The sequence below is a fragment of the Accipiter gentilis genome, chromosome 1 (assembly GCF_929443795.1).
Source record: "Accipiter gentilis chromosome 1, bAccGen1.1, whole genome shotgun sequence".
Classification (NCBI taxonomy): Eukaryota; Metazoa; Chordata; class Aves; order Accipitriformes; family Accipitridae; genus Astur; species Astur gentilis.
In genome coordinates, this window is record NC_064880.1 from 14782035 (window position 1) to 14801325 (window position 19291).

General features: G+C 43.3%; 1 protein-coding gene across 6 annotated transcripts in view; it reads left to right on the plus strand.

Moving 5' to 3' along the window:
* The window catches only part of FN1 (fibronectin 1), a 55595-nt gene that overhangs the window by 26673 nt on the left and 9631 nt on the right, over window positions 1–19291 (plus strand). For 3 of the 6 annotated variants that reach the window (XM_049801900.1, XM_049801909.1, XM_049801896.1), the window contains exons 20-36: window positions 1239–1505; window positions 3020–3114; window positions 3472–3640; window positions 3946–4032; window positions 4781–4972; window positions 7349–7621; window positions 8664–8846; window positions 9825–9914; window positions 10459–10728; window positions 11116–11232; window positions 11656–11820; window positions 12521–12676; window positions 13489–13602; window positions 15319–15588; window positions 17480–17667; window positions 18755–18842; window positions 19032–19208. In XM_049801900.1, coding sequence (XP_049657857.1) covers window positions 1239–1505; window positions 3020–3114; window positions 3472–3640; window positions 3946–4032; window positions 4781–4972; window positions 7349–7621; window positions 8664–8846; window positions 9825–9914; window positions 10459–10728; window positions 11116–11232; window positions 11656–11820; window positions 12521–12676; window positions 13489–13602; window positions 15319–15588; window positions 17480–17667; window positions 18755–18842; window positions 19032–19208 — 2901 coding nt within the window. The remainder of the gene's footprint in view (window positions 1–1238; window positions 1506–3019; window positions 3115–3471; window positions 3641–3945; window positions 4033–4780; window positions 4973–7348; window positions 7622–8663; window positions 8847–9824; window positions 9915–10458; window positions 10729–11115; window positions 11233–11655; window positions 11821–12520; window positions 12677–13488; window positions 13603–15318; window positions 15589–17479; window positions 17668–18754; window positions 18843–19031; window positions 19209–19291) is intronic. The other 3 variants (XM_049801920.1, XM_049801930.1, XM_049801940.1) reach the window with 3 other exon arrangements.

Sequence of the window (19291 nt, forward strand, 5' to 3'; positions counted from 1 at the left end):
TCTTTTAGAACTATCTTCCCCATCTTTGCAAGTGGTGGAAGAAGGAAGTCCTCACTTCCTTTTTCCCTCCCTCCTCAAAAAGGGAGAAGATAGTGGGGGAGAAAACAAAAAGGACAAAAACTGCTTCCTGCTGAATTACTGGGAGAGTGATGAAAACATTAATTTTTGTCACAAAAATGTTATTTAGTCAGAAAAAAAGCATTTGCTATCAAAAAAGAGCATTGATGGAACCTTCCCTCACTGCTCATAATTTCAACATATGATTGGGGCCTAGAAAATGTGCGGAAACTTGCCAGGTAGATGCTATAAATTCTTTGCTGCAGCCAGTGCTACACTGCCTGCTGTGGGGGAAAATTGCTTAAGTGCCTTTTGCCCTCTAAGCCTCATCTTGTCTCAGCCAAACATAGTGACTTCTCTGCCATTTGCTGGACTCCAGTGCAGTGCTGAAGAAGCTGTGTTGCTTCAGCCTCTTGTTTATGTAGTTTTCTGGGTTATCAGTTTCAGCAGCTTCCCAAGGGCAGTGATAAAAAGGGGAGGAAGCCTGATAAGACCTGTTGTGTGAGTCCTATGGGAGAGATGAGCATGCTTAGAATTGTTGTATAGTCATTTCCACAGTGTGATTATTTTTAAGTAGATCTAGGAACTGGTCTTCTGCAGAAAGTTGCTGACATTTATTTTTACATTAAAATGACAAAGTGGGGGTGTTTTGTTTTGGGAAGGGAATTTGAGAGGGCAGGGAGTAGGACTGGGCAAAGATTTAAAAGAATAAATCTTTTTAACAAAAAAGGGCTAAAGTTAGGTTTCCGTGCTTACACTCACTAGTCTAAACTGAGCTAATTTTTTAAAAATGCTCAGCATTCATGAGAAACTATTGAAATTCCTGAGTGCAGTTGGGTTCATCTGTCTCAACTCAGCCATTAGCCTGACTTCCCCATGGGATGAGCATGTATGGCAGCAACCCAAATTGGCGCAGCCTAGAACGTGCATGTCTGCCTGGCCCAGCATATTACTGGATGGCACTGAGGCATGGGTATATTTATTTCACTTCTATGTTCAGCTCTCTCATGGTCCCCACCTTCTCCCCCCCTGTTGCACTCGTGCCCCAGGTGAGGAATACAGGCTCAACAACCTCACTGTAGACCCATGTTTTGTGCGTGGTAAAGGACATGCTTTGGAAGTAGGGGTGAAGTAGAGATTCAGCTGGAAAACTGATGCATGTTATGCTTTTTCTTCCCCAGAGCTCGATGCCCCCACCAACCTGAGATTTCTCAATACCACGGAGCATTCAGTGTTAGTGTTGTGGACACGGCCCCGTGCTGTGATCACAGGATACCGGCTGACTGCAGGTCCCACAAGAGGAGGTCAACCAAGGACCTACAATGTGGGACCTTCTGCCACCAAGTACCTTCTCAGGAACTTGCAGCCTGGCACTGAGTACACAGTGTACCTTGTGGCATTTAAGGATGACTTGCAAAGTGCCAGAGAGACTGGAGTCTTCACAACTTGTAAGTACAATAGGCACATATTCTTCTTCCCTAATGCCCTAGCCTTTCTTCAAAACTTGTGCTGAAAGTGGCTATTGTGAATTGGTTTATAGAAGAAGCCTTTTGAAGTAGCATTCCAGCAGAACTGCTTGGGAAATATTCCTTGTTCTTCTTTCTGAACTATTTGGCAGGGAAAAGAGTTATTTGCATCAGAAAGCTTTTAGTAAAATACATCTCAGCTTTTTGGTGATTAAAAAAAAAAGGGAGAACTTACTACTGGTACCTCAGATTTTGTTTAACTGAATGACAAAGAAATTTAATTTCACTTGATCTTTCCAAGTTGTTTGGTTTTGGCATGACAAATCAAGGAAAGCAAACAGCTCCTTTAAAACGGGTAAGGAATAATTAGTCTGTCATTTCTATAAAGCTGAAGGCAGTCATTTCTCAAGCCCAACCATACCATCTAAGGCAGCTCAACTGCAGTTGCAGAAACTGACACAAACATTGCGTTCTACCCTTTTATTTTTTTTACATTTCAGTCATCTGTACTTGTGCTGTTGGCTTGGAAGAAATATTAAGCAAACTTTGGGAGGAAAGGAAGTTCCATAAGAACCCACACATACTTCTACAAAGAACAAATAGATTCACTGTTTAAGTAATGATGAAGCAGTCATATAAACTAACAAAATTCAAAGCCATCCAAGCTCAGAACCACATCCTCTTTTCAAAAGAGAGTGTGGTTTCTTTTAGAACATAAAATAAAGGTTCAAACTCTTAACCAGAGTAACACTGTTGACATTGGCAAGGTGGCAACCAGCCTTATCTATCTCAGATGAATATTGCCTTCAAATTCTGGTTTATCTGAATGAAACCAGTCCAGTTTAAGACTATAGATTAATAAACCAATCTCTTCATTAATAACGAAGCCAATTCAGATGAAACTCAGTGGAGTTTAGACTGGTTCTGGAGTACGCAAAGGCTTTGGCTTCTGTGTGATGCTCCTGACAGATATCAATGCGACCACAGATTCCTCAGATTGACTTTGAGCTCCCTTTCACTCTGCTGACTTGAAAAGAGTTGAAGATATTGGTGAGGGATGAGATGGTCCTAGCTGGGACAGCTGGATGACAGACAAGGGTGTAGTGTTCGGCTGATTGAATGGCATATGATGGGTGAAGGAAAAAAAAAGCTGGTTTTTGAGGAACACTTTAGATATCATGCCAAAACCAATATTCCCCAAATTCTTGCGGTTGGATGCATAGAGGACTCATGAGGCCCAGTTCAATATTTTCTTTTTCCTCAGGAACAACAAAAGCACTGGCTATGATTTGACCACTTGCATACTCTGTCTATCAAGCTCAGCAGCAGACAGAAGTCATCTGTCAGATCCCTCCCAAATCACTGGATTTTCAGAACTAATATAGTTCAGCACTTGCTACATACCTCTTGCTATTTGGACTGCTGTAGGTCAGGTTTTCTAACTGTTTGGTCCCATCACAGCAGCTAGACTTCAACTCTGTCAATTCACTTCACAGATCAGCCTGTTGGCTCTGTTCCTCCTTATAACACAGAAGTGACTGAGACTTCTATTGTCATCACCTGGACACCTGCCCCAAGGATTGGTTTCAAGGTAGGAGAAACTGAAGTCCTGTGTTTCTTCTTCATCTTGCTTCATTGTGATAGGGAGGACAGATTAAAGCTGTTTATTATGGACTGTGGTGAAGATAGTAGCACAAATGAACAAGGTGCAAAAGACATGCTGCTTACAAGGGGTAGGTCTAGGTCACAGAAGTCATTGCAAGCATATCCTCTGGGCTTCAGGTCAAGTTCATCAGTGAAACATCCAAAGCACAAGTTACAGGATTAACAGTTGACATGAAGCATACAGACGCATGATAATCATGTTGGATGATAAGTCTGGATGCTGATAGTTAGCTGCAATAGGAATATTTGAGACTAAAAAGCAAACTTTGCTGCTTCTCTGCAGCTGGGTGTGCGCCCAAGCCAAGGTGGAGAGGCTCCCCGGGAGGTCATCTCTGATTCTGGCAGCATTGTGATATCTGGCCTGACCCCTGGAGTGGAGTACACCTACAGCCTCACAGTCCTGATGGACGGCCAAGAGAGAGAGACTCCGATCATCAGGAGAGTGACTACACGTACGACACGTTTGCTTTTCCACAATTATTCCTTCTTCCACTTGCTTCCCCTGTGCTCCCAAGATGAATGGCTGTCTTCTGGGAGTCAGTTCTAGTCTTTACCTCCTGTTGTGGTCTGGAAGGTGTTTTCTTTTTGATGCGTAGGTGACAGTAGCACTACTTCTTGCAATGCAGGGTCACAACTTCAGGAGAATATTTTTTAGCTAATTCTGAAGTGCAAGGATAGAATCTGGGGAGGAGGGATGCTGAGGGAGCTGGCATGATTCTCAGTGCCGTAAATGACCCATTTGTCTGAACGCTTGCAGCATTGTCTCCACCAACCAACCTGCGGCTGGAGCCCAATCCTGATACTGGGATCCTGGTAGTCTCTTGGGACAGAAGCACAACTCCAGGTAACTGTGAACTCACACTATGCTCGAACCTCCTGTTGTACCAGAATGCTCACATTCGTTCTGCAGAGCCGTGCAGTTCATTAAGGAGACTTTGATGGGAAGCTTGCTGTTGAGTAATTTAAGGAAAAATGTACTTATTTCTAGATCAAGGATAAAATTCACAGTTAAGTATAGGTTGCCATAGGACTCTTCGTGATTTACATTCCATGTAAAATGCTATTTTGGAGTATGAATGTGTTTAAATATTTCAGCTGTTCTGGGGGTTTGAAGGATTTTTTTTTTAAAAAAATCCAAGGGAAGGAAAGCAAAATGGACCAAAAAGATTTCTGGCAGTGAAGAATGAGCTCATGTTTTTGAGAGTACGCATGGGATTTCTGAAAGTGTTCAAGATGAACTCTTCTCCCACAATAGCTGATGGGAGCTGTGCAACTGACTTCTGCAAAACAAGGATTGAAAGCTTTTGAAAACCCTGCTCTCAGTCAGTAGATGTATCTTTTCTCGCCATGTCATGAGATTTTTCAGTTTGGTAGGGTCTCAAAGGGAACTGAAATTATGCTGTAAGAGTGGCATGGCTGCCTCCAGGGAACCTTATTTTGGGGTGCTTGAGAAAACAACCTCTTGCCTTCTGGGCTCAGGGTGGCAAAATCACTTGTAAAAGGTAATGTGTTTGCTTCAGTGGTTTATATTGAGACCTCATGTAAATAAATACAGCATAAGATTACTGCATACTGGTATATCTGTATTTCAGGCATCAGTGGGTACCGAGTGACCACGGCTCCTACCAATGGGCAGCAGGGCTCTACCTTGGAGGAAGTAGTAGGTGCAGATCAGACCACCTGCACCTTTGAAAACCTAAACCCTGGTGTGGAGTACAACGTCAGCGTTTACTCAGTCAAGGACGACCAGGAGAGTATCCCCATCTCTGAAACCATCACACAAGGTAATGAAAGGATGAGCAGCAGTTTTAGCTACTCAAAGTCAAATTGCTGAGCCCAAGAGCCCTACATTGCAGAACTCCTATTAGTCTGATGGCAGAGGGCTTAGGCTTTATATTTAGTCTCAAGAAGCAAAATAGCCATGTACCAACATGTGACAGCAGTTTTTATACCTGTGTACTTCTCTGCATGGGCAGCCTAGATTGTCTGTCAACAGGGTGGTGGTAAGGAGATGGATCTGTTTTATCAGTACACTGAATTGGAGAGCAACAGAGATTTAACTTGGCCCTGCAGTGCCCCAGCATCTGGAGCACAGCTGGTGGGAATAGGAAGTAGGTGAAGAGAGGTATGAGTGGGAAGCAAGCACAGGAGAAATTTTGGCAGCAATAGTGGGAGAAGATCACTTCAGCACAATGGAGAGGAAAACCAAGATTGAAAGGTCTGTCTCTGTAGCACTTCTGGGACACAAAGTGGTGTGTGCCACCTCACATTACATGCTGTGACTGCAGAAACTACCTTTGTAGTCACAGTAACAAAATTAATATGCATCTCCTCAAATGGTTTAATTTCGTTTTCCTTTATGAGGGCTTTGTTTGTTTTTGTTTCTGCTCAGCCCTGAAATGATGCCAGCTACTGTGTTTGCTTGCTCTTATAACACTGCTTTAAAATTTCTATGCTTCACTGAAGTGCTGTATGCTCCCTGGGGGGTGGACTAATACTGTGATACTGCATAGTTAAAGCAGTTATAGCTTTAGCACTTTACCGTCTTCTGGTGGGGCAAAGCTAAGAATGTATGTCTCTGGCTTTTAGCACTCTTTGAAGGTGATATGGTACATGCATTCCATGTGGAAAAACAATCTTTTTACAGAAAACTGGCATTTTTTGGCATCTATTCTGTAAAATAAGTCTTCTCCTAGAAGGGCATTAAAATAGAACATAACTACTATTATTAAAGCCAGTCTTTTGCAATATTACAGTCCCATAATTCCTTTTCAGGCTAACTTGTAATGATCCAACAGAATGGATACTGAGCCCTGCATCTTTGACTCACCTCCTGGTGATTGATCCTGAGTGAGGAAGAGCATCCATTGGCTCCTACTGATTTCAGGATCACCCTGCTAATGTTACACAGCCAAATCTTGTGGCTTAAATCAATACCAATCTATTGACTTGAGCAAAGAGGGTTTGGCCATTGTTGATTAAAGATGCATCTAACATTTCTCACTCCCTGCCCAATTCTGTTGGTCCTAACATGCAGGAAAAGAACAGCTTTGCTAATAGGAATAATGTTGATAGTGAAAACAGTCACAGCTGTGCTTTCTTGCCATACAGAAATTTAGGCAACATCTAGAAGGTCATTAAAGAGGATCCTTATTCAGTGGCTCAGTTCTGAGATTTTGAACAATTTAGCCAACAAATCAAGTCAGCCTCTTGGCCACATCATGTGCTGGGCATAACCTCTGAATATGGGGATGTTGTCACTCTTACAGAATTCTTATCATCTAAAGGTCATTTTTAACCATTTGCCATCTTTCCAAGAAAGTGTTTTATTACTCACTGTTCCATATCATCTATTTTTAGCACATATATTGCAGCAGTTAGTGGTAAGTAGAACTTGAGGAATTCTGTGCCAGACCCTCAAGCTGTTACAGGGATTTGAGACTTTTTTCCAAGTCCAGTGTCAATAGTTCATATAGTGGATGATCTACCCTCAAGCTTTGTGATGGTTCTCACCAGCTGAGGGCATAGTCTGATTTAGCCCCTTCAAATGGGTTGATATTTTATGATCTCAATGATGAAAGGTAGACTTGCCATTCGAACAAGTCAAAAATTCTAGAGGCTCAATCAACTATTATTTCAGAGGAGTTGTTTTATTTATACATTAATGGACTTTGATCTTGTGTTTTCTACCAGCAAAAAAACCCCCTTGGTATGTTTTTTCAGTTCCAGTTCTCATCAGAAAATGATGGGTCTTTATGGCTCATCGTTGCTCAAAGTAAATTAGTTGCAAGTTAAGTGCCTCTTGTAGGTTTTTCTGAAAATTGTATGTCTAAAGTGGAAGTGCATTGTCTCAGGGGATGGGGGTTTCAGCTTCTGTCTGCCCCCAGGGAGGCAGCTGGAGACTGCATTAAAGGGTACAATATAAAAAGAAAAAAACAAACACCCCCCCCCCCCAAAAAAAACCCAACCCCCAAAACCAAAAAACAAACCACCAAAAACCTCTCCTTTTCCCCCAAGCCCCAAGAGAAACTTTGCATATCACCGCAATTGCTTCTAAAGTTCTGTCAATGTTAATAGTGATGAACACTGCTTTTTTCTCCTTTGTCTTTCTTTTGCCTCTATATGTCTTCGCCTTTCCCGTTTGCTCTTTAACTCATTAGAGGTGCCCCAACTCACTGACCTAAGCTTTGTTGACATAACTGACTCAAGCATCGGCCTGAGGTGGACCCCGTTAAATGCCTCCACCATTATTGGTTACCGCATCACAGTAGTTGCGGCAGGAGAAAGTGTCCCTATTTTTGAAGATTTTGTGGACTCCTCAGTAGGATACTACACAGTCACAGGCTTGGAGCCGGGCATTGATTACGACATCAGTGTAATCACACTCATTAATGGCGGAGAGAGCGCCCCTACCACTCTGACACAGCAAACGGGTGAATTTTGAAAACTTCTGTGTTTTGTGACATGGATGGTGTTTCATGCTGTCACTGGCTGTCAGAATGACAGGGCTTTGTCCGAAGAGGAACTGAGCCACTCACTGGGGGGAAGCCAGACAGACCCAGCTCGCTCCTTTTTCTAAATGGCAGCTGGGGATGGATATGCACTGCTCAGTTTTCTAATTTGAGGCATTTTATTACTGTGTATGGCTGCAGACTTACCAGGCTCATTCACCTTCTGCTATTCAGATTTCTAGCATCCAGTGGGAACCAAGAGCCTGAAACATGAGCTGTATATTTGCCAGACTTTTAAACTGATTCCCCAAAATAGAGTGCCAAAGGGCGGAGCAGTTCAGCAGACACGCTCAGCCTTGATAGCTGTTTGAGCTTCTAGCAGTCTTTTTCAGTGGTGGCCCCACTCTTTCCACAGTGCCCTAAATGATGCAGATGAAAGGCTGCTCCCTGAGTACATGCCACTGACAGCCATGCCACACCGTCAAGGGTCTCTATAGTGCATGAGCAGAAGGCGAGCTGAAAACTGGTTCTTGCATGAAATCCTATTGTCTTTGAAAATCCTGAGGCTGTAAATCCTTCGACACGAGTAGAAGTAGAGTCACAGGAAATTAGCGATATACCCTCTCCTCTCCTGTGTGTGCATGTATGAATTGTAGATGAGATTACTTTTCCATCTGTAAGCTGCTGTATGGCAACTTTAAACCTCTCTTGGCTCTGCTTCTGTGATACGAAATCCAGCTGCAAGAAGCACGTTACTGAAACTTGCTACCTTGTTTTCAAATTAGCCCCACAGGGTATATTTAAAGTATCGGGAATTGCCAAGAGGCTAAAGGAGCCTGACAGTAGTACAGACATATTTTTCTCTTAACTATAGTAGAACCGACTGTAGTTTAGAAGTCTGTTTGCATGGGTCTGACACAGTAGTCTGTGATGCATGAGAGACTTTCTCTGGTGATACTCTGACATAAGTCTTGATCAACTTTTATGAATCAGAACTAAGATACATTTGTTCTTTGCTATGTAGCTGTGCCTCCTCCCACTGATCTCCGCTTCACTAATGTGGGGCCTGATACTATGAGAGTGACTTGGACTGCACCAACTTCCATCGTTCTGAACAGTTTCTTGGTGCGCTACTCGCCTGTGAAGAAAGAGGAAGATGTTGCAGAGCTGACAATTTCACCCTCAGACAACATGGTGATCTTAACAAGTAAGAAAGTTACATATATAAGCCAAACAAATATAAGCAGCCCCTTATATATAGGTGGAGACATGACATAAGGTGAGGCAAAAGAAAAATTGCTTGCTGTAAGTGTAACTGGCCAAATTCTCGGCTGATCTAAGCTGATGCTGAAGTAGCCTCATACAAACTCACACTAAATGAGGTTTGGCCACTTGCTTTACCCAAGTTAAAGCCAAACCATGGGAAAGTTTTTCCCATCAATCCAAGGACAGTGATGAATCAGACTATGGGACAATTGCATTGATTTGCAGCCTGGTTAGGTATTAAGAGTAAATACATATTACTCACCTGGTTTGCCAAAAGTGTCAAGGACTTGCAGTGCAGAGGTTCAGGGAGAGGGTCAGAATGTGCAAAAGGTCATTGCTCCTTTGGCTTTGTATGCTCAGTACCAGAAAATAAATACTCTTTGGAAAATTACAGGACATGGCAACAAAACATGGGCATTTTCAAAGAGCCGATGTTAATTTTTGCTGCTGCAAAAGCTGTGTTATATTTGAAGTTTTTTTTCTCCATCCTAGAATGAGCTTGGTTGAGTGAGAGACAATACCCACTTTCAGAATAAAAGACCAGATGTGGAGCTCATTGGAGTTAGAATAGCTGTGCTGGAAATCCTTGGTCCTATTCCAGTTTATATGAGCTAAAGCTTTGGCCTGGTGCATAACTAAACTACTAGATAACTAGAAGGGACCTTGTAGAAAACTAATTGCTTCTAGTCAGTCTCCACAAACTAATGAAGCAATGATATAGGATACCATGCTCCTTCAGGCTAAAACATTGCCACAAAAAGAACTGATTTAAATTTTTGACTGTTCTGGAGGCTCAGATTTTCCATCAAGCAAAACCTGATTACCCCCCTTAAGAAACACAGTTAAAATTGTGTAGGCTGAGTGACTTCTAGCTATTAGTAAAGAAATATGTCTGAATGCCTGTACTTAAACTCCACAGATCTGCTCCCCGGTACTGAATATCTGGTGAGAGTCTACAGTGTTTCTGAGCAACATGAAAGTGCACCTTTGTCTGGAATCCAGAAAACAGGTACTTAGGCGCAGCCTAAGACACATGTGCCATCCATTAAGATTCATTAATGGGACTTTGTTGCTCTTTCTTATGTATTGTCACCTCGTTGATGGGGCATCAACTAGATATCAAAGAGCAATGCAGATGCGCATCTTGGGAAATGCTCGGAAATCTCACATCTCCTTACGTCTGAGAGCCAGAACTTCTGTTGGTTTTAAATAGAACATTGTAGACCCTGTTGTGAATGTACCAACAGTGTCTGCCCAAGAACGAGCCTAGGCAGAGCCTATCATATCTATCACTTTCTTTTTTCGTAACTGGGTAACAGAGTTTGCTGGTCACGTGTGTTGTTTTTTCTGTGTTGTCTGTGTGTGCCATATACTCTTTCCCTGCAGTTGCGTTCCAGTGCTTGTTTATGTCGCTTTGATCCTGAGCACACGTGTTTAGTTCCACAGCTGAATAGCATTTGGCTTAGGATCTGGCAGTGTCGTGGTACTGAGCTTAATGAAACATGACCAGTAGTTCAGCTGAGCTCAGTCTCTTGTCTCTTTGAAATACCCAGGTCTTGATTCCCCCACTGGCCTTGACTTCTCGGATATAACTGCTAACTCTTTTACTGTCCACTGGATTGCTCCTCGTGCCACCATTACGGGCTACAAAATCCGGCATCACCCAGAGCATGGTGCTGGCAGACCCAAGGAGGACCGTGTGCCCCCCTCGCGGAATTCCATCACCCTTACCAACCTGCTCCCAGGGACTGAGTACGTGGTCAGCATCATTGCCATCAATGGCAGAGAGGAAAGCGTGCCCTTGGTTGGCCAACAAACAACAGGTAAGCTTTGAGAGAAGGCTGGCTAAAAAAGTTACCTCGAGGATTTTGGGTGTCTTCTAGCAAAGTAGTTGCTGTTAAACCAGATCTTCCCTACCATGAGCTGGTGAAACTGCTCATGAGGAAAGCACCTGTGATACTGATTAAGAAAAAGGTTTGAGGACCCACACTACTTTCAGATCAAGTCAGATATCTTTAGAGCCAGCAGAACTTTTTTTCATTTAATCTAGTCCAATGCCAGATTGTTTTTAACCGGATACATCATTTGTAGAGGTGTGTGCACTGGACTGGAACTAAGACGAGTAGCAGAGGAGCGTGATATAATAGGTGGAATACGTAGCCAATGTACATTAATTGTGTTTAAACTCTCTCACTTCTCTTTTTTCCTAGTGTCTGATGTTCCGAGGGACCTGGAAGTCACCCCCACCAGCCCAACCAGCCTTGTGATTTCCTGGGATGCACCTGCAGTGACAGTCAGATACTATCGGATCACTTATGGTGAAACAGGTGAGAGCAGGCTACTATGGCCAGTCACAGACCAGAAGCTCTATTCTGAGGCCATTAGGAAGCTACAGAAAATGGCAAAGGCAAGTTTGACTGCAGCAGACAAACTCTTGTATCTCTGAGATTCTTGCAACATACTTGGAGAAGATTGTCAAATATAGGTGCCTTATTTATTAAAGGAAAGCAAATCATTTTTTGTCTACCAAAAAGAGCATCTGGAGCACTCCAGTCATTTTAGATGTGGTTCTGTGTATGTATTTCATTCTTTTCCTTGAGTTGGTCTGAAAAACACTTTGACCCGAGATCCACTAAAATCAACAGGGTCCTCTGTTCAATTTGATGTATATAGGATTGTTCAGTTTTTGTGATGTAAAATGTATAACTTAGAGATCCATTACATTTCTTTTTCCACCCCACCCTCCTTAGGTGGAAGCAGCCCTGTGCAGGAGTTTACAGTGCCTGGCACCATGTCCACTGCTACCATCACTGGCCTCAAACCTGGTGTAGACTACACTATCACTGTGTATGCTGTAACTGGCCGTGGAGACAGCCCTGCCAGTAGCAAGCCAGTCACTGTTACCTACAAAACAGGTGAGAGCTGTTTGAACAAAACAAAATACTACAAAAAACCCCTACGTCTTTATGTTGGCTTATCTCCATAAATTTGTATCACTGATCCCTGGTTTCTTTTAGAAGTCATGGGCTATGTTGTAAGCCTCTCATTTTCAGTGGAGCTGCATATCGTGGTGGTCCAGCATGATAATGACATGACACAGAACGGGATCATGGACTTGGACTTTTGGAGGAGGGAGACCCTGTGGAGTCCAGATGGGGTTACAAGCAATATTTGACTGTTTATTGCAGAGTGGAAATTCTGTTGGGCCCTTATATCATGGGGTCACTGTTGGCTTAACTCTGGTGCTTCTGGGGCACTGCCATATTATGTGATCCTGATGAGACCTGACTTTCTAACTCCAGGACTGTCGTCTCACTCCTGATCTGGAGATAGCCTAATCCTTCTCCTACTGTAGCTGCAGATAAAGGCATTTAGTAGCCTTTAAAACAACAAAAATCCTCAACTAACATTGATACGAGGTCAGTTCCCCCCACATCATAGTTAAGGATTTTTTGCTCTGGGCTAGCATGAGGGACAAATAAATACAAGATGTGATTTCTGTTTTAAAAAGCACAGCCTAGAAAAGAAAGAGCAGAATAAAGTTCAGCTAGGAGGCAACAGTGGAGGGGGGGTTTCCTGTACCAACATACTCAAAAACCTGTTTTTGTTGCCCAGAAATAGACACACCATCCCAGATGCAAGTTACTGACGTCCAGGACAACAGTATCAGCATCAGATGGCTCCCTTCAACATCCCCCGTCACAGGGTATCGGGTGACAGCTGTCCCCAAGAAAGGACATGGGCCCACAAAAACTAAAAATGTCCCTGCAGGTAAGAGTACACAACATCCTTCATCAGATCTGTAAACAAAGCAAGACATGACCACTAGAATCAACACTATCAGGCACTAGGCATATGCTTGAAGCCAGACTTTCTCCTGCTTGTACCTTTTTTTTTTTTTTGCTGTCCTGCTGACATCGGCTGGGTCTTACCCAGGAGAAGCTAGGGCACATTTTTGCCCCAAAAGCTTCACATATCTTTGACACCACTGTGCTGCAAAGGTTTGTTCTTGGCAACCTCGGTATCTCTGAAAGGCACCTGGATTTCAAAGAAATGCCATTTGATTTTCTAGCATCCAGGAAGTCTTCTTCTGAAATCCTTTGAAGGTCACATAATGGGACCCTTGGTCATAGCATGGACTCAGTCGCATACACTACAGGCTTGACCTCATTACCATAGAGCCTGCCTCATCAGCTCTCAGGTTGCTCTCAGCAACACAGTGCGTTTTGTGGTATTTGAAGAGATTAGCATTCAGGGATACTTGTGATGCAGTTGGGTTAATGGTCAGTCTTACCCCAGAAAATTATGAAAGCTGGTCTTTTGCTTTATTTTTTCTACTGTGCTAACCTGCCCTTTTGGCTGTGGGGCCTTTGAGCAGGTACAAATTGCAGATGCCTTGTCGTGCACTGCCAGAGAAGCATAGCGCAAGCAAAAGGCAAACTTGATCTGTCAATTCCGTCTCGTTTTAATGACATTTATTCATGGTATGGTTCATGCGGGCCCTTCAATCAAGGCTACTTAAAGGACAGCTATCTGCAGCTGCACAAAGCTGCAGATGGACTAATGTTTTTCTTTCCTGCCAGATCAAACACAAGTCACTATTGAAGGCCTGCAGCCCACAGTTGAGTATATGGTCAGTGTCTACGCTCAGAATCAGAATGGAGAGAGCCTCCCCTTGGTTGAGACAGCTGTCACCAGTACGTATTTCACTTCATGGTCACAAAACAAATGTTATCTGTCGATGTCTGAATCTACCATGCCGTATCATATGCCCAGTGACAGCAAGTGGCAGGTGCCTAGGCTCCAGGAGAATGCAAGGTGGTCTGCCCTGTGATAAGTACCATGCACCCAAATTGCAGATGCTGGCAAAAATGCAGTCCCTCTCCCTCAAACACTGGCAAAATGCAATTCCCCACCCCCTCAAAATGCTGCACTTCTGATTTTTCTTTCACTAAAGCCTGAAAGTCTTTTGGGGTTTTGTTTGCCATCAGCCAATCGGTGGAAAAAATGTGCAAAGATCTCCTTTCTGGAGCTAGGTGGCAAAGGTGATTACTGTTAAGGGACTGGACTGGGCTTGGGAGCACTTGGCCTGTGTAAGGGAGTAAAGGAAGCCACATGAGTTATATCAAGAACTTGGGATGAAGCACTGAAAAGAAAGGACAGCTCAGCCCTCGAATTTCTCTATCTGCCTGTATAAAACAGCAGTACTGCTCTGGACACAAAGAGGAGGCAAGAGGGAACATGTAACTCAAAGGGATATCTGATGTAAAGTGCTTTTTTTCAGGGACACCTCTGGGGTAGGGATTTGCATGCATGTTATGCCCTTGCTCAGGCTTGTATTCAAAACCACAGCTCAGCCCCGTGTACTTACAGAATTGTCCTAAAGGCAACAGGAGCTTCTCTGAAGTTTTGCAGAGGTGGGAAGAGAGTCCACATCGATTTCAAGCCAACAAATTCCTGGACAAAAATCGCCTTTGCCAACTAGAAAATGTAGAAAATTCAGGACTAATATAACATGGCAAATGAAAAAGTTGAAGTCTTATAGAAAAGCATAAGTTGGATCCCATATAAAAATGATATGCCAGATCCTCCCATTTACAAATGGGTATAGCTCTGTGGTAGCCACACTAGACTTCTGTGGAGCAAGGCTCACTTACCTTGCTGTCTAGCAGTGAGCTCCCACCTTGCTAGGAAGATCCGATGAATTGGTCTAATTAGGAAGTGTGCATCTCACCCAGATGCACCTGTGGACATTCCCTGTGCACTCAATACAAAGCTGAAAAGTTTGTTTCTAACTGATTTTAAAATATAATATACTGAGTAATTTGCTTTCTTGATTTAGTGTGTTAATTGGATATTAATTTATGAAAGAAAATAGTGGGACTGATTCTCCTTGGACTGGCACTTTGCACAGCAGCTTACAGTAGTGAAAAGCAAATGTAGTGTGAATCCAAACTTACCGAGTCAGGTGGGTTGTCTGGCTGCCTTTAGCACTAGCAACCAGTTACTGGTTCTGATAGTAGAAATGGGTCTTAAAATTCCCATTTCTTTTTTCTCTTGACCATTTTAAGGTAGTTTAATGCTGCTAGAGTTGTGTAAAAGCGGTTTCAGTGCCAAGGGGACTCAAACGTAGGTAAGGATTGGTGTCCTGCCTGCTTTGAAGGTGGCAATGCAAGTCCTTTTGGTTTCAACAAGGCCAAGATTGCCTTCCTCCTGTCTGGCACCCGCAAACTCTCAGCCTTACTCCGCATGGGTGTCAGCATGTGTGCAAGGTACAGCACAGAGGAGAATCAAGTACCCCCTTTCCTGCGCAAAACTGAAAACTGCTTTGCATGTAATAGAAATGCTTTTTATTTTCCTCACCCACAACCTGCTTTTATCACATAACCTCTTACCGTTAATTTGCCTAACAGACATTGACCGCCCTAAAGGACTAACATTCACTGAGGTGGATGTTGATTCCATCAAAATTGCTTGGGAAAGCCCGCAGGGGCAAGTTACCAGGTACAGGGTGACCTACTCAAGCCCTGAGGATGGAATCCATGAGCTATTGCCGGCCCCAGGTGGCGAAGAAGACACTGCTGAGCTGCATGGCCTCAGGCCAGGTTCTGAGTACACTATCAATATCGTTGCCATATACGATGACATGGAGAGCCTGCCCCTCACTGGGACCCAGTCCACAGGTACACCTCTAACTACACCACCCAGCAGGCCATGGCAGCAGTGGCTTCTGCCCTGTTGGGTAAAGTGTGCTTCCATGTGCAACTGGTGCTCCATGCTGGGGAAGCCCCAGGGGTAGTCAAGGGGATATGATTGCTCTTGAGAGATGACTTACTTGGTGCTGGAGAGCTGGCTGTCAGCAGAGTCAGCCTACATACACATTAGGGAAGGCAGGGAGTGCAGGAAAGATCAGCAGGATTGAAGGAGCAGATTCTAGAGAACGGAGGGATGTTACCTTATAGCCTTCTCTCGGTCCTCAAGTGGGTCAGTAATGTCCAGTCCCTAGTCATGGAGCCTAATTCATGGTGAACCACCCTCTCACAACGCTCTTGTCTTGTGTTTAGGATATGGGGCACCTGCAAGCAGAGGCAGTTACCAGCAACAGAGAGATTAGGGCAGCTTTCATCCCCCAGGGTCCTTGCTGTTGGATGGAGCAGAAGATCAGCATGAAGGGCTAGGAGGTTGCTTAACCTTCAGGTCTCACAAAGCCACCCAGATCCTTCACTGGCACTGCCCTAAGGACCCCAGCCGATGTGCATGCCCACACCCTGTGCTCACATTACCTCCACAAGAAGAGGACATGCTCCATTTGGGGGAGTCCCCTATGTGCCAGTCTGATCCAACTCCATGTAGAATATATTTAAAATACCTTTGTGAAAAAGGACAAGGAAGCTAATTGCTTGAGATAAAATTACTTCCAGCAATATAGAATCCATTGCAAAGCTTCCAGCATTACCAAACGTCTTTATTACAAAGGTAGCACCTTTGTAATAAAGGTTCCGCATTCATTTGTAGATGAAAAGTTGGCACTATAATTCCAGGGGTGTAATGAAGACAGTGGTTCCTAGTGTACAGATTGCTATACTAAACGGAACCAAGGTGCTGTAATGATTGAAACAGCTGGCTGACTACCTCTCAGGAATGCAAATATAGTAATTTTTAAAACTCTCCCTCTGTGGTTTATCCTTTGTGGGCTGTTCAAAAGCATATTTGAAGTCATTCAAGACTTTCCATTGACTCTCATGGGCTTTAGCTTGAGCTCTGAGCAAAGCAACAAGGGTAAATTATCTTGTATTTCCACTCTATAAAATCAGAATACTTTACAGAAACATGCTAATAGCAGGCACTATGGTAAAGGTATATTTTTCCCCTGTTTACAGCCCAAGGATTACCAACAGTAAGGCAAGAAAATGTTTCAATGGATGCTCCTTTTTTATGCAAACATTTGTTTTTAAAGATAATCAGATGTGTTAGCTCATGAATAGACCCTTGCGTGATGAGCCTTACGGCCACCACAGCTCTGCTTTTCCATTGCCTTGCTCTCTGTGTAGTAATTTACACTTGTGTAAGTGGCTGTAAAATGCTTCCCCTCTGCATTTGCAGTATTTTTATATCCTCTTTGCAATTCCTGAGCCTGCTTCCTACTTACTTTTGTAAATCATCCATCGTATTTTAGAAATGAACAGAGATAGGCAAGTGAAGCAGGACTAAACTATTAGCTGTGTGATGAAAAGCAGAGACAGGCAGAAGAATTAAAACAGGCTGGGCTACTACAGATTTAAGCACTTCCTGAAGCCTTCACCTTATGTCACAGCAAGTGTTGTTACTCACTTAACTTGAGGGTTGAAGCATCGAGATCTCCTTATTTCTGCTGAAAAGTGTTCCTGTAAATTTGAGATTGTCCTGAATGCATTGTCCCCTTCCATGGTGCTTTATGCCTGTGTTTGCAGAAGGCACACCATTTTCCTGCCCACATATTCCAGGCCTATACATGTCTCATGTTCAGGAGAAAAGATTGTTTTATCCAAGATTGTCTTCTTTAAACTAACCATGTGCCAATCCGGATTTTTGCAGCAATTCCACCACCAACAAACCTGAAGTTTACTCAGGTAACTCCCACCAGTCTTACCGTCAACTGGAATGCACCAAATGTTCGCCTCACTGGCTACAGAGTCAGAGTGAACCCCAAAGAAAAGACCGGACCTATGAAAGAAATCAACCTTTCTCCAGACAGTACATCTGCTGTTGTGTCTGGATTAATGGTAACTCTTTTCTTTATGTAATGCAGACTGTGTTGTGGGAAGGAGATGTTAGGAGAACTTGAAGTGATTTCAAATTCCTGGGTCAGGAACCTCAGCTGGAGTAGATCATTACAGCTCCTAAGGGTCTGACTCTGAAGTCTGACTAGCCATCAGCTGTAACTACTCATTACCATAGTTTTTAAAAGGCAAGGAATTGGCCTGCTGAATCTGCACTCTTTCCCCTTCCTCATTTAGCACAGAGAGACTGGATGCCTTAATCAAATGCAAATTATCATGTTCACAATCAACAGGAACCCAGTAAAATGCTTTTACACATCTTTACAAAAGTGGTCAGATAAAGTGACCTAATGCAGAAGTTTTCAAGCTGTGATGTGGGAGCTCTGGCAGTCTATTGCCTATTTTTGAGACATTTGCAAAATGTAAGTAAAAAATGCAAGTCTTTTGTGAGTAGGCTTAAATTTGCTATATAGCCATCTTCTCCACTGGAAACATTTCAGGAGTTTCTGAACTGGAAAGGGCTGAAAATCACTGCTTTTATGGTTTCTGCTATCTTAAAAAGGTACTGATCTGGTTTTAAGGAGTTTTATGAACAATTTTCAAAAATGAGCCTTGAAAAACATTCTAATCTAAGTGGACTCCTGGTCTGATGCAGTCAAGGACAAAAGACCATGCTGTAACTTCCACCATTCTCTTTTCTTCACAGAAAGAACACTTTATCATAGCAAATGGCATCCATTCACCCCAGGAAAAGCAGAATGTAAATCAGTTTTTTCTGAAGATTCAGCTTTGAAGCACAGATTCTAAAATGAGGGATGACAAATAAGCTTCTTCCAGGATTTCCTCTGCTCCTGGGTGTGCACATGTGCACTACTAGTATTATCAGGGTCCATGTCTACTCTTATTACAGCTGGAAATAGTTAGAAATAACATGTCCTTTACTGATTTGAGTTATTTTAAGGTTTCAGTAAGTTACTTGAGTAAGTGATGACCCAAGAAATGTGGCTCTACTAAACACTGAACAAGGGCAGGAGTATTTCCCACTGTGCCAGGTCCTTCTCATAACATGGTATAACTTTGTCCATTCTAGGTAGCAACCAAGTATGAAGTGAGCGTGTATGCCCTGAAGGACTCTCTGACCAGCCGACCAGCCCAGGGGGTGGTCACCACTCTTGAAAGTAAGTAGTGATCCTCCACAAATGACCAATTAGTTTTGTGATGGATGCAGAGACCCAGAGGCAGAGCTCTTACGCTGTCTCAAAAGCTATGATCTGTACAAAGCGCCATCAAAGGCCTTCACAAACGCTTAGCTGGTAAGATTCACAATCCCCACAGTACTGACAGGAGACCTTTTCCTTCTGGTGCAGACGTTAGTCCCCCTCGCAGGGCCCGCGTGACAGATGCCACCGAGACAACCATCACCATTACCTGGAGAACCAAGACTGAGACCATCACTGGCTTCCAAATTGATGCCATCCCAGCGAGTGGTCAGAACCCCATTCAAAGGACTATCAGCCCTGATGTTAGGACTTACACTATCACTGGTAAGTGAGGTGCTTCTGTAGGTGCAGGAGCTTCCAGGATCATATCAGAAGTTACACTAAAAGACATTCTGATGCCCTTTTTA